Consider the following 15,053-nt stretch of genomic DNA (forward strand, 5'->3'; position numbering starts at 1 on the left):
CATAAAAAAGCCCTTAAATTAGTTGCGGATGTCTGGGGAACTCTTGACGTACGCTGGCCCTGAATGCTAATGCCTGCTTGGCCGGGGCTCTCCCCGGGCTGGCACTGTGTTTGACCTCAAGTCCCCGTCCTCCAGGAGGCACCGAGCTCGGCTTTGTGTGCCCTCTTGCTACTGGAGACCTGCGGCCCAATGAAAGCCTCTCTCCGCAGGTCACCGTGGACCACAGGGCAGAGGCAGGCCCGGGACTGGCGGGCTCATTTGTATTTGAGGACATTTTGCTTCGGTGTCTTGGCAACGCAGCCTGGAGCCGATATCATTTCAAACCTGCGTCCCGTTGCACCGACCGAGGGATAACGACGGGTCCCCGTGTGTGCCCCGCCGGATCAAATGCGGGGCCTGGAAGTCGGAGGGTGATTCAACACAGACTCTGTAATTAGTTGGCCTGCAGAGCCAGCTCATGTGTCAATCACTGCATCACATCCACAAAGGCACTGTGTTGTCGCTCCCCTTTGAGGACAGATAATCTCTTAGATTTGACTATTGTCCTTTGTCCCCGGTTCATAGACGATGAGAATGCTGTGAGGTGTTGTGGTAACAGCGAGTGGCACCTACTGTTCTGCCGATGTCGAATCACAGGGACGTGTCGGGCTTTGTTAATTAAAGCCTGCTCTCGGAAATTAGACGTCTTTATTCTCATAACATTAGGTGGAGGGTCACTGCGGTGTTAACCCAGCCCAGCATTTCTTCTCAGAGGACTGGAACTCTCATGGAAAAAGAGCATATCTCCTGTATCTACAATGACGTGGCTTCTCGGTCATCGCGCAGTGTATCGGTCGTGAATGTTTGCGCTTCCTGTTTGCTCCCCCGTGAACAATTTCAAACTGTGAGGCAGAAGGAAATGCAAGGCTAATTTGGGCATGAGACATCAGATGTTGTGGTTTCGGGGGCAGACGAGAGGAGGGGGCAGTGTGTTTCCCCTGGCTGGCTGTCTAGTCTTACTTTTACAGTAAAGCCAACTTCTCACTGTGAGTGGGTGTCTGTGGGCAATTAGCATCATAAAGGGGAAGAGAGGCCTCTCCTCCATTCCTCCCAGCGTGATGACACCTCTCTCCGCCAGCCAGCGCACTCCTGGAATCTCTCTCCCTCCGTTGTTATTGGCTCTCTCCCCCCGTCTCCAGGTGTTTTTGATAGAGACAGTCTGCGTGGCTTTTGACTGATATATTTGTTTGGCTCGTCTGGCTGATTCATTCAGTCGTCTCTGCTTGCGGTGCAGTGCGGGGGAGGAATGAGCAGACACATTTGTCGGGGCTCCACACAGTTGGCCCTTATAAATTCAAGCGGTTTGTTTCAGAGTGCTTTCAAAAGCTCTGCTATGCGCCAAGGTTATTTACTGTTAAATGGTTTGTAAAAGGTGACTAAAGTGGATTTCTGACGTCATTCTGTCTGTGCCTGCAGCTCCGTGGCTCCGGTATGTCAGAGGAGTAGTGTTTTACAAGAGGAAATGGCCAAAACGTCACAAAGGGAGGCTGGCAGAGTAGAGGAGGGCTACATCTGGATATTTACTTACCCTATAGGGAATTATAGATGATTTGGCGCCCTTACGTAGTCACAGAGCTATGACAAACCCCAGAATTTTTTAAGTGATGGCCATTTAATCCACACTTACAGTAATTGAAACTTTTCAATTGTGATCTCACCTTTTCAGTCAAGTCAAGATTCAAGATTTTTATTATCAAATAAAATGTATTATAATTTAAAGCTGGACTATTTACTCAAAACTAAAATTGAAAAAGAAAACTGAAAAGAAGATCTTCAACAAATTGACAGGAAGCAGATGCTGTAGATTACTGTCCCCACGTAATGTATTTACTTAGATTTGATTTATGAGTGTCTTTGAATTGAATTTCTTTGTATTTTCCTATGTTTTTACCTTCTTCTTTCCTCTTCACATTATAGGCCTGGATAGATGGTAGAACTTGTTGTATGGAGATTTTTTTAGATATGATTTTAATGTGATATAAATCATGTGGAAAATATGATTATTTTCTGCTGTTTACAATCAGCTTTATTCCTTTGCAGCTTAATTGCTTAAATCATAAGAAAAAAAGTCAGATGTACTGGAAATAATTAGTTCTTTGTTTCACGTCAAGTGACACAAGACAGTCTGTTTCTCAGATGACACAGATCACACAATTCCTCTCATTCATTGATGTAACGCAGTGAAAGAGACAGAGGTGAAGTGGAAAATATCAATCTGATGATGTTACTGCGGAGTCTTGTGAGTAGAGCGCCTCGGCATGATTCACTGCTGCTGACTGCTGAAAGTTTATGTCACTGGTTTTCCCCCCGACTTCAGCTGCCTGCCTTTTTCCTTCATCTACTGGAACAACATGGATTCTGTGAAACCAGGCTCCCTCTTTTGTTTGTTTTAATGAAACATGTCCAGCATGAGCTATGATAAACCTCAAGCTGAACGTTCTTAGATTAACAGTACAGAAGAAAATCCCAGAGTGGTGGTAACTTCTTTACATTTAAAAACTAGGACATCAAAACCGCAGAATTCAGAGGGAAATGTCACAGTTTGGCTGAAGCTTAGATCTTTGCCAAAAAATGTGCTGAGTGGGGTATGAAGACGTTGTCCTGGGCAGAGCTGGGTGGGAGGGTCGGGCACAAGGAGCGGGAGGGGGGAGGGAGATGGGGGTAAACGTTAAGGCAGACTGCCACAGAAAGGGGTGGGTCGAAGGAGAGATTTAGTGTTGGGACCGGCACATGGTGGTTGGGGGTAGATGGAAGGAGAAAGGAGAGCGAGGGAGCTGTGGGTCTGAGTTCAAACTACAAGCTGTGTTCAGCGAGCGAGCAGGAATGCGCCTCAGTGTGGGAATGAAGATGCTCTGACACGTTCAAGAGTCTTGATGGATATATGAAAAACTCTTAAACTTTACGATGAAAATATCCCGTGAGTACACAAGAATCTGTCGCTGGAAGCCAGCTGGGCTGTTTGTTGGTTTGAGAGAAAACATACTAATGCCTGTAAATGATATTTTCATTCACACTGAGCCTGAATGAATGGATCTGCTTTTCATTTCTTCTGTTTTTTCCGAAAGAACAAGAGCAGGAACACGTTACCGTTAATCAAAAAGCTTCGCTGTCAGACAGATGCAGCTCAGGACAAAGCACATCGTAAAATCCTCTAAATATTTCACCCATGTCGCTGGCTGTGAGAGAGTGGAATGTGAACAAGCCTTTAAAACTGTCATTATTTTGGCAGCGCTCTTGTCTGCTCAGCCCGAGAACTATTGAATCGTGCCATATCTTCTCCTGCAGCACATTGTTACGTGTCATATCCCTGCAACCAATTGCATAATCAATGTTCCTGAGAGTGATTGTTGCAAGAGGTGAATTGTAGAGGAAGATACTACATAGCCTCTGACAATCTGGGCCATTGTGTCAGAGCACACTGAAGTTTCATCTCATTGTGTTATTTTATTTCGTGCAAAGCAGTGGGTCGCATTGAGCAAACACAAGTTCTCATTCTTTGGCATGATGCCCGCCCAGCCTTTTATCCACAAGAGATTTCCTTAGAGAGAGGATGAGAGGACAGAATGTCTCGGTATCGTGTTACAGAATGCCAAACAGAGAGGAATTCCCAGCTCAGGTTACTTGCTCCCAGTGGTCCAACCTGTGGCTGTGGGACACAAGAGGACCTGGCAGCGCTCTCACTATGCGCTGCAGTTGAATAATACAGGCCTGATATTATCCTCCGGGGAGGGAAGCCTACCTGAGCAGAGAGACTTAACCTCGCTGTGATACAGGTGGGAACTGCGGCGAGGCTCCACATGTTGACTCAACTGCTGGTTAACGGGGGTAAACACTTTTTTTTTGTAAACCAAGGACACAGGGAGCTGTTAATATTTACTCAGTTGTTGGTCAGTCTATGGTACAGCGTCACTTTTCATTGATTCCTCGGGGGACTCTGACGCGTAGGTGAGTCCCGGATCACCAGTTCTGAAAGAGAGGTGATAGCAGTATCTTCACTGCGAGGCTACAGTCGCTGTAATTACGCAGTATTGTGTGATGAATGAGCGCGCATCAGGTTTCAGCCATAGTGTGACAGGCACAGACAGGGAGTGGAACTGAGATCTCAGGTGTGTGACCGGAGAGCTGTTTGTGACCTGTGGCGGCAGCTTCTGTGGACGTGATGGACACGTTGTTTGTGCTGTTTTAAGCTGGTTCAGCCCACAGATGTGTGTGTGTGTGAGATGGTAGTTGGACATTTACCAGCTGTGTGGCTTTTTGAAGAAGAGCTGGAAGTGGTAAGAATATTTTCAAATTAATTTGAAAGTCTGCAGTTTACATTTACAGATAATTTATCCAATAATTTGACTTTATTGTGTATTTGATTTAAAGATTATTTTATTTAGGGTTCTAACAAGTGGAACACATACATTTATAATTTATTCTCTCAATTAATAAATTCATTGATTGTCAATAATCATAACAAAATAAAAAAAATGTTCACTTCAGGTTCCTAGAGCCCATGGTGACATTTTAAAATGTTATTTTCTTCCTCCAAGACATTCGGTTAATTACTTTCTGAGCCGACACACACAGGCAAAGTCAGACTTGGAACCATAACAGAGGCTGGAACCAGTCATGTCTGTTTTTCATAACGATTAAACCTTTAACAAAAATTTTGGCAGATCATTTTCAATTTCTAAATCAATGAATCAACTAATTATTTTTCAGCTCTGCTTTTGTCACAATGACCTGAAGAAAAGTCAGGGCATTTATTTAGACATGAAATAGACATGAAATATTCTGTTTCTGAGAATCTTTCTTATCTTTTTCCTGAAGTTATACATTACATTTAGTTGTACATTTTCTCTCTCAATGTAAAGTTCACTGTTCACTGTAACCCAGCTCTGTTAGCATTGGAAAAAAGTGCCAAAGGTCTGTTTCTCGTCCTCGTCATCAGCGGCTGTGAAGCCCACAGACGACTCACTCTATAGGTCAGCAGAACAAGTTAGTGATCCTGACTGACGGGTCCAGCTCTTTATCAGAAAGTCAATGTGTTTGCTTGTATTTATTCAATCATGGAGAAGTTGGACCTGAAACTGTCTTACTTGTCTTTAAACATGTGGTATATATAGGCAGTATGTAGTGGTGCTATCTACAACAATTTTACCTTTTTTATTTAAAGGCGTTTGGTTTGTCATTATTAAACAATATATAGCAGACGGTTATATAAGATGCCGTGTTGCTTCAAGTGAGAGAGCCGGGATCGCTCCAGACAGACTGACAGACAGACAGGGTCTTCATAAGATCTATGTTATCGCAGAATTATCAGACAGGGTGGTCTCAGTTTCACCAAGTCTGTTGTGTCTGTAGGTGAGGCACCGAGGTGCTGAGTGTTTTTGCTGCTTTAGTTCCCGTTCCAGTGGTTTTGTCAAACATGACCATGACTTTTGCTTTTTAGTCTTTGTACTTAAAGTGCATGTTTCCCTGTGTTTCAGAAATCGAGGCTAAAGAGGCGTGCGACTGGCTGAGGGCAGCAGGATTTCCCCAGTATGCTCAGCTCTTTGAAGGTAAGAAAAAGCTCCCGGCAAACTCCCTCACACATTCATCACACGGGAGGGAAATGTTTGGTGAATACAGTGATTAATAAAGTAGCACACAAATAAAAAGGTCTCGGTAATAAACCAAAAGGGCGTTTTTATATTTTATGTATTTATAACATCTGTTGTTAAGTGAATTACTGTTATAGTTTAAATGTTTTTTTTCTTTCTGGGACGATTGAATAATGATGCATGGTGTCATCTGGTCTGTCGCCTTCGTCCCCAATAATACACAAATCCACATATTCATAGGTTACATAATGAGCCTCTTTTCGAACCACTGTCCCCAGAAGCTCTCAGACCTCGGGCTCCAGTCGCCCAGACACCACTGAACAAGCGGAACATCAGCTGCTTTTAAAGTCTAATCTTCTCCAAGCTATGGTTACTGCATAAACATGTCTTCTGTGCTTTAAGACTGAAGTCATGGGAAGAAAAGGGTTTTATCAGAGCTTAAAGTAGCTCTACTCCCTCAGATCTTTGTGTTGACGCCAGACTTTTGATGTGCTTTGTTGCGATATATTTGTTTTGCTGACAGTTTGTAGATGGCTGTACAGAAGAACTGAGCATTGCCTCCTGATGCTGGGGGGTTGTGTGGAGGAAATTACTCTTTATTTTGAAATCCGAAATGATGATGACATAATTGAATCATCGATGATGTAATGCTTCAAATTATATCTGAACGTCTGCCCCCTCAAAGAACAGTCTGCAGCTCTTATACCGCTGCTTCTGCTTTTCATAAAAACTTAATGGCTTCACATGAATGCGGTGGAATGTCAGATTCGGGGTCTGGATGCTGTCTCCCAGGTTATGTAAGAGGAGGCCCATACCCAGAGCCAGATGTAATGCCCACACAGGCCTGAGCGCTGTCATTCCGGGCAAATTCTGTCTCTTCTAATTAGCATCACATACAAAGCGAGTTTGATGGTCTCCCAGCCTGCAGTGTACTTCTGGAAAGAATGTGCTTTCTAGATCTTTCTCTAATGTTGGTGTTGTTATGCTTTTTTCTCTCCCCCCACCCACCACAGATTCCCAATTTCCCATTGACATTTCTCCTGTGAAAAGAGATCACGACTTTCTGGACAAAGATCTCGTGGAACCTCTTTGCAGGTAACCAGACATTTAATCAAGACTTAAATCACATTGCTTATCAATGGGTCAAATCTTTTTAGTAGAACTATGTAAGAATCCTTCTGTGAACTTTGAAGTGAAACATCCTACCTATATTATGTTGCTAAAAAGAAAACATCATGTTATTTCTGTTTTCTTAAGTTGGTTGTTTAGAAACTCATGAGTTCAACCCTTTTCTTGGTCGTACATTTAGTAAATCTATTAAACAGGTTTATCTTCATCAGACCTTCATCTATCAGGACTTAAGTATTTTCAGGAGGTAATTTTGCCAGATAAAAATAGTATAGAAATAACATAAAAGTTCACTAGATCAACAACTGGTGGATCCCTCCCTTATAGGGGAAAGACAGCTCATGCGCTGTTTCAACCCCGGGATGAAAACAGCACTTCAGTTGCCACGGTAGCTATAGCAACTGTCCCAAGGGGCAAGCGGGAGTAGCATGAAGGGCGCCTTGCACGGCTCAATATACTGTGACTCTAAACAACCCTAAAGCAACTCATCTAAATTCCAAACTAGCCACGGGATAAATGGAGGACAATTGGAAACAGTTCCACTTACAACGTGATTTTGTCCAAAACTTCTCAGCGTCTCTATGGGGACATAAGGATTGCTTTGTTGTCAGTTACGCCACCACAGTCTTGTGTGCGCAAAAATAAACACCACCCGGTATATTGCGGGTGTCTGATAGTAGCAAAACTGACATTTCATGTATGTGAGTGCTCTCTCTGATCCCTGCGTAAGCCGTCTCCTGTTTTAGCAACCACACACAAAACTCTTTAGGCCTGCGGAATAAGGGGCCCCCCTAGTTTAGAAATCCTCTCTCCGGGCCGACTCCTACTATCTACAGTAACAATCATGGGAACTTCTTGTGTGGCTAACCCCTATCATCCCCAGCACTACTGGAAAGTCATATCCTCCTTCTGAGGCCTTTGCTGTCACTGAACAATACGGTCAATCTGTGAAAAAAGACTGTTAGAAATATCTGCCTATAATTATCTCACCACAAACGAGCGCCCTTTTATCTAAAGCTGAGGCACATTGAGTTGTGGTGTGTTTTGCTGTCATTTTTTCCCCCTTCGCTATTGTTGGTTCATGTTCAATTTCTAGTGACGTTACTTTATATATCCCAGTTCACACACCCTCACAGGCTTTAACCACTAAGCACATTTAAACGCCTTAGACTGTATTGTCTATTAAAAATGTTTTTTTACGGGACTTTGTATGCAAAGAAATATGCATGCTCTAGAAAGTAATTTTAGAAGCAGCTGAAGCCATCTCTGAAAATCACCAAGAGCCATGTACAACATCTAGGACAGGTTCATTTGAAGATTAAGATCTGCAGATGTCTCTATTGAATGAACCAGCCTGTGAGTGGAACAGATATCTGGCTTATCCACTTGTTGACCTTACATTCACCTTTCTTCAAATTACCACACGCACACGCTACTGTGCATGTCACAATCATTCTGATCCAACCCAGAGAGAAACAGAGCAGAGCACCTGCCAATTACCAGCGTTCATTGGGTTTAGGATAATGTGTGTATGGAAACTGATTTCCCCTCTGGGTCTGGTTATGCATCCAGAACAAAGGCTGATCAGGTTATGGCGTAAATAGCCAACAGAATAGAATTTAATCATGGTGTGCTCTTTAAGAAACTCTTCTGGTGTTTTCTCTTGTTTGTTTAGAACAGTTATTTATTCTTTGGCTATTTGTTTTTGTTTCAGGCGACTCAACACCTTGAACAAGTGCGCCTCTATGAAACTTGACGTGAACCTTCCGAAGAAGAAAGTAAGTGGCGACACCAAATATAGACCTTAAAATGCATTAAGGAAATAAGGCCTAAGCAGTTACATTGCATTTTCCCTGTTCATGTTTTGAACATTTGTATGTACCTCTAGGTTTGTTGTGTTGTTTTTTACCCTCCAAAAATCCTCACTACTTGACTGATATCGCTTTTCATTGTAAGAGTTATTGTAGAAAACAAACGTCACTGCCACCGTAAGAAATGGTATTTTCTTACAAAGATGGCTTTAGGTTGTGCGTGCACCTCCTGGCCTCATCTGTTCAGCCTAGATTATATGATATTTGAGATCATACTATTGTTGTCTTCATTCCAAGTCGGCTATCGTGACGCTTTATCTGTCCCCACATCGTAATATAGCCTGTTGGCTGATATTCATGAATTTTTCCTTTCTTGGTCTATTTATAGAAAAGTATTCACGTCAATGGAATCACTTGTTTGGGGTTATATCACAGTTGGCAGATAGTATAATGTTATTAACTCTGAGTACACACATCCTAAAGTGATTTCCTGCATGTCCTAATTAACTGTTCGTTGTGGAATAGATGACATGTGATACTATATGTTCTATCAAATGTTCTTCTTACGACACAAATACAAATATTTAAAAATGTATTCTATTCAATGGATATTAAGGATATATTTGTGTCCAAATGTTGTAGGTCCATATTGTGCATGGTACTAAGTAATGTGTTCATCCTTATCATTTCTTTGAGTAATTAAGAAAGATTTAGTGATCCTTAAGATAAACATTTCATTAAAACTAACGTCACATAATGTGTCTCTCTCCAGAGTGAAGACTCTGATGAAGAAGACCTGTTTGCTATCAGTGACAAATGGACCTTTGAGTGGAGCAGCCGACGCTGGTCCAGGTTACAGGACATTGACTGCCTACTGGGAAGAGAGGGTCAGCCCTTCAGGGAAGGAGTGCCTCTAAGAACCACCACCAGTAGTGAGAGCGTTCTAACAGACCTTAGTGAGCCAGAGGTCTCTTCTTTGCACAGTGAGAGCAGCGGGGGCAGTGGCCACAGGGGCCTCAGCACAGAGGACTCAGACTGCTCCAACCGCACCTGCTCGGATTCTGCTGCGATGCCAGACTCCACTTCTTTCACAATGCCTCAAATCCCCAAAGAAATTGCTTACTACGACTCACTGTCTGACAAGCAAGTTAAGACGAGCCGCATTCGTGCCAAAGATTTCCTGAAGCGCATGGAGACACTCCGCTCTCGAGGAACTCTGGGAAGAGGTCGTAAGACATTAGTCATCAGTTCTCCAGTTCTACAGGAGGAGGCCCAGGCACTGAAGACTCTGCATTGTGTTGAAATCATAAATGGAGATGGTGGAGCTCCAGAGTCACTGTCCAACAAAGTTCCTCCGTCCCAGTGTGGTAGCGAAGGTAGCAGCCATTCTAGTGGCAGCGCTGTCAGCACACCCAGCTTGAAAGAGCATAAGCCTCATCGGTCGGACTTCAAACGAAGTGGCATGTATTTAGAGGACATTGACATCTTCTCAGAAACCCAAATGAGTAAAGTCGCAGAACAAAACCGCAAGAATGAATTCTGCTCATATGAAGACCTGGTGGTCCACATTCCTAAAGACCACAAGCCAGGAACCTTCCCAAAAGCACTATCCATAGAAAGCCTGTCCCCAACCAATGGGGCCTCTATTAACTGGCACACGGGCAGCAGGCACCTTGACTCCCCACTAATTTCATGCAGAAAGGAATCCAGGCCTGTCACACAGTGCTGCTCTAGAGGTAGCCGCATCAGCGTGTATGATAATGTTCCTGGCTCACATCTGTATGCCAGCACTGGAGACCTGATAGACCTGGAGAAAGAGGACCTCTTTCCTCACCTGGATGATATCTTGCTGCATGTCAACGGTCTACAGCAGATAGTGGACCACTGGTCTAAGAATGTGTTACCTGGAGGAGAGGGGCTGGCACAGATGGATGGCGATAGGGAGGATACGGTGGGGCTCCAGTCGTCTAGTCAGATCACACTGGACTTTGAGGGAAATTCTGTCACAGAGAGCCAGACCACACCGAGTGAACGGGACAGAGACAGGGCATCACTTGCTGACACAGAATCGACAAGGCTCAGGGAAAGGAGGGACTCAGGAGTAGGTGCTTCACTCACACGACCCAATCGGTAAGACTCATGAAACAGTATCAAGTACTGAAACATATGAAGTCACACAAGTTTAGTTCTTCTGTGAACCAAAAAAATAATGCTTCTCCTTTTTTATTGCGGTATTGTCTTTTCTGGTATTAGGTTACGATGGCCCAGCTTCCAGATATCAAATCGTCTAAGTCACTCTGTAGCATCCCTGCAGATTACCAACCAGTCTGCAGGCCAGCTGAGTTTGTTGCAGAAGTTTTCTTTGCTGCGTCTCACTGCAATCATGGAGAAGTACTCCATGTCCAACAAGCATGGCTGGACTTGGTAAGTGACAACTTTAAACCTCCAAAAGTTTGATTCATGATTGAATTCATCTTAAACCTGGAAATTATCATTTGCGATTTGTCCAAGGTTTAGGATGAGCAACTTTTCAAATATGCTGTGTTGCTGTCTCTCCTAGGTCTGTGCCAAAGTTTATGAAGAGAATGAAGGTACCAGACTATAAGGATAAGAATGTGTTCGGAGTCCCTCTCATTGTGCATGTGCAGCGTTCAGGACAACCCCTGCCCCTCGGCTTGCAGCAGGCCTTGCGGTACCTACGGAGCCAGTGTCTTGACCAGGTCAGTCTCAGCACACATGCTCTCCGTGACCTCCATTTTCACATGTAATGTAACAAAGGCGTGTGTTTTAGCTGCATAATGTTGGAAGGTTTTTAGAACACAACAGGCTGCTGCAGACAGATGCAATGATGGTGTAATAATACAGTTGGCGGAACTGTGGTACAATGTGATTACATGTCACTGTGAGCTGTCATGCTGACACCAACACTCTTGTTTTGCCTCCAGGTGGGTCTCTTTCGTAAATCAGGGGTGAAGTCTCGAATTCAAGCTCTGAGGCAGATGAATGAGAGTTCTCCAGATGATGTGAACTATGAGGATCAGTCTGCGTATGATGTGGCTGACATGGTTAAGCAGTTCTTCAGGGATTTACCCGAGCCTCTGCTCACCAGCAAGCTGGGGGAGACCTTCCTCCATATTTACCAATGTAAGGAAGCTGTTTTAACAATGTTTTAAATGTATTGCTTTTGCTTTAACTGAGAAAACATATCTGTGGCTGTGTTAAAATACAATATCTGAATAAGTAAATGGCCTTTAATGGTTCATAAATGTATCCACTTTTCTATCACACCATCTGTAAAGCAGAAATTATATAAATTAATTCTTCCATATGTGCAGATGTGCCAAAGGACCAAAGGTTGCAAGCTGTCCAGGCAGCCATCATGCTGATGTCAGATGAAAACCGTGAGGTGCTGCAGACGCTGCTCTGTTTCCTCAGCGATGTCACTTCTTCTGTGGAGGAGAACCAGATGACACCCATGAATATTGCTGTGTGCCTGGCCCCCTCCCTTTTCCATCTCAACATACTGAAGAAAGATAACCTCTCGCCAAGGTACATTTATTTCTTATGTCCTGCAATTAGCCTGGTGTCTGTGATTTTGCGCCAGCCAAACTGGCATCCATTCTGTGCCCCCGAGAACTAATGAACTAGAAATGCATGCATTCTATTAACTCCTGCATGATTATCTTCACCTGTGACTCCATAAAGACATACATAAAATGGGCTACCCTCTGTGGTTCAGTAGATTATGGCTTTCTGGGCTGGTTTTTAAAAGGACATGACTCTTACAGCTCAGCGTTATATGAGACCATGCTGTGTACAAACAACACTAAGCTCTCTAATTTACCATGTTAAAATTGTTGCTAAAGGGATCAAAGGGGTTTCCAGCAGAGAGGAGGAAGGGTTTATATACTGTGTTCTGTGAGTGTGTTGACCTGGGGACCCTGCCGGCCTAATAAGATTTCTGTCTCCATAATGCCCAGGGCCATGCAGAGGAAGTATGCTACTGGCAGACCAGACCAGAAGGATCTGAATGAGAATTTAGCAGCGACACAAGGCCTCGCTCACATGATCATAGAGTGCAACCGTCTCTTTGAGGTACGAGAAGTTGTAGTTTAGATGATTCAAGACTTCCTCAGGCTAAATTAAGTTTCCACAGGTCTGTATAAATCGCTGTGAGTCTGACCACATTCTCTTATACACCCATTAGATCCCTCATGAGATGGTTACTCAGTCACGTAATTCATATGTGGAGGCAGACTTACATGCACCAACAATTGAGGAGTTGTGCAAGCAGCTTGAAGATGATGATGGAACACACCAAATGCATATGGAGGGGAGGCTTCAGAACCTGCTCAAAGATGCCCGGGAAAAGTCCAAGTACTGGGTTTCGTGCAGCAGCTCTGACAACACAGAGCTCTACTATAAGAAGGTTTGTGTTATTCCTGTGATTATTGAGTTGCTACTGTGGGTTACAACATAAAATATAATACAATACCTGTGTCATGCTCTTTTATACCTCCAGCACTTTAATATCCATATGTTACTATAATGGGTTGTGTATTTGCGTGTCATCCAGGTGGGAGATGGGAATCCTTTGAGACAATGGAGAGTGTCTGTGGAGGTGGAAGCTCCACCATCTGTAGTGTTGAATCGGGTGCTACGAGAGCGCCATCTGTGGGACGTTGACCTGCTACAGTGGAAAGTGTCTGAGACACTGGACAAGCAGACAGAAGTTTTTCAGTATGTCCTCAATCGCATGCCTCCTCACCCCAGCAGGGACTTTGTCGTTCTAAGGTGAGTGGTGATGAAAGGAAAACACTTATCACATATTCCTTTGTGTGAAAGTAGCTAGAATGGTTTGTTCTTTGAAAGCACTCAATGAATCTCCTTCGGTTTATTTAAGGTCATGGAGGACAGACTTGCCCAAAGGTGCCTGCTCCCTGGTTTCTGTGTCTATAGAGCATGAGGATCATCCTCCTGTGGGAGGGGTACGAGCTATTGTCCTGGAGTCCAACTACCTGCTAGAGCCCTGTGGCTCTGGAAAGTCCAGACTAACTCACGTCTGCAGAGTGGACTTAAAGTAAGTCCTACATGATTTTCTTAATTACAGCATTTTTGACACACATTATTTGAACCCTGATGTGTATGCATGTCAATGAATATGTGTGTTGTTTACTAAATATTATGTTTTGATTTCAGGGGGAGGACTCCAGATTGGTATAACAAAGCCTTCGGTCACCTTTGTGCAGCAGAAGCTGCCCGCATCCGCAACTCCTTTCAGCCACTCATCGCAGACGGCCCGGAGACCAAAATCTGAAAGTCTTCGAAAATTGTCAGTAATAAATAGGGAGTCTTTCAGTCATTGCTAACAGACAGACACACAGCATGGACTAGACCCCAGAACTAAAGCACACTTTTTCCCTGTTTTTTTTTTCCTCAGAGTAAAAATACTCTGGTGCTCCTCTTGCACAATGACAAAAGAGGACATTTTACAGGTGCTGACTATAATCACATATTGGGAAATTAATCATCCTGCCGATATCGTTAGCATTAGGATTTTATTTGCCCTATTGTTGCTAAACCTGTATATTATAATTATTATCTTTGATAATGTCATTACATTACTCTTACTATAATCTACGATGTCTAGGACATTTAAGCTCTTTAATGCTTCTGGGAAGCATGTTATTCATATTCAAGATTTAAAGCTATAATTATTATAATTGTACACTCAAAGGTCTGTATATATATATATATGTGTGAATATCCTGTACATGCAAACAAGATGTATATATTGTATATATGTGAGGGGATAAAGAGTACATTTTGTTAATTTACTATATATTGATTCTTTCATGGTGCCAACCTCCCTGTTATTCACATGGTACAAAATTGTAAGCTGGTTTTACTTTGCTTCAGTATTGCCATTTTTCAATGGGTGTAATTTTATTAAACCGTGAGCTCCTATGGTTGTGAAAAGAATGACTTAAGGTTTGACTTGATCATACCTGCTTTAGGGTACAGTACTGTGCAGTGTCAAGTACAAGAGACATCATTTTTTTAATAAAAATATCCAACTTATGAAATGTCAGATTGCACTTATTCTTTATCTGCTACATCAACAAGAAAACACAGCATTTTGATTAGTCAGTAATGATATCTATTGACCTATGAATGATATTTAATACCTGTTATGGACAATTACTATCAAAGAGAGAAAAGATTGTGCAATAATGTTTAAATGCCACAAGTTTGTCTCGTGTTCATACATGCATGGTAAGACACTGATCTCTACTGGTCATTAAAGGAAACACAAGCCTGCAGTGACACCCCTATGGGAGGACACATGCTAACTTCACTGAAGAATTCATCTTAACACACAATTCATATTGATCTGGGAGGACAGAGACCTCTATTGGCAATTTAAACGAAACACAAGAGGATTCCACATGGGTGCACACACTTGAACGGTAACCTTATTTCAACT

At 43.0% G+C, this 15,053-nt stretch overlaps 1 protein-coding gene across 4 annotated transcripts in view; it reads left to right on the forward strand.

The window, feature by feature from the left end:
* The window catches only part of stard13b (StAR related lipid transfer domain containing 13b), a 58,055-nt gene extending 43,398 nt beyond the window's left edge, over window positions 1-14,657 (forward strand). For 3 of the 4 annotated variants that reach the window (XM_062385420.1, XM_062385423.1, XM_062385421.1), the window contains 13 exons: window positions 5,514-5,585; window positions 6,641-6,722; window positions 8,470-8,533; window positions 9,339-10,696; window positions 10,820-10,990; window positions 11,127-11,286; window positions 11,512-11,710; window positions 11,902-12,115; window positions 12,547-12,661; window positions 12,774-12,995; window positions 13,143-13,360; window positions 13,470-13,646; window positions 13,766-14,657. In XM_062385420.1, the coding sequence (XP_062241404.1) occupies window positions 5,514-5,585; window positions 6,641-6,722; window positions 8,470-8,533; window positions 9,339-10,696; window positions 10,820-10,990; window positions 11,127-11,286; window positions 11,512-11,710; window positions 11,902-12,115; window positions 12,547-12,661; window positions 12,774-12,995; window positions 13,143-13,360; window positions 13,470-13,646; window positions 13,766-13,883 (3,170 nt within the window). In that variant the 3' untranslated portion in view covers window positions 13,884-14,657. Of the gene's footprint in view, window positions 1-3,998; window positions 4,314-5,513; window positions 5,586-6,640; window positions 6,723-8,469; window positions 8,534-9,338; window positions 10,697-10,819; window positions 10,991-11,126; window positions 11,287-11,511; window positions 11,711-11,901; window positions 12,116-12,546; window positions 12,662-12,773; window positions 12,996-13,142; window positions 13,361-13,469; window positions 13,647-13,765 lie in introns of those variants that run through there. The other variant, XM_062385424.1, reaches the window with a different exon arrangement.
* The last annotated feature ends 396 nt before the right edge of the window (window positions 14,658-15,053 follow it).

Source organism: Platichthys flesus, chromosome 4 (genome assembly GCF_949316205.1).
Source record: "Platichthys flesus chromosome 4, fPlaFle2.1, whole genome shotgun sequence".
Classification (NCBI taxonomy): Eukaryota; Metazoa; Chordata; class Actinopteri; order Pleuronectiformes; family Pleuronectidae; genus Platichthys; species Platichthys flesus.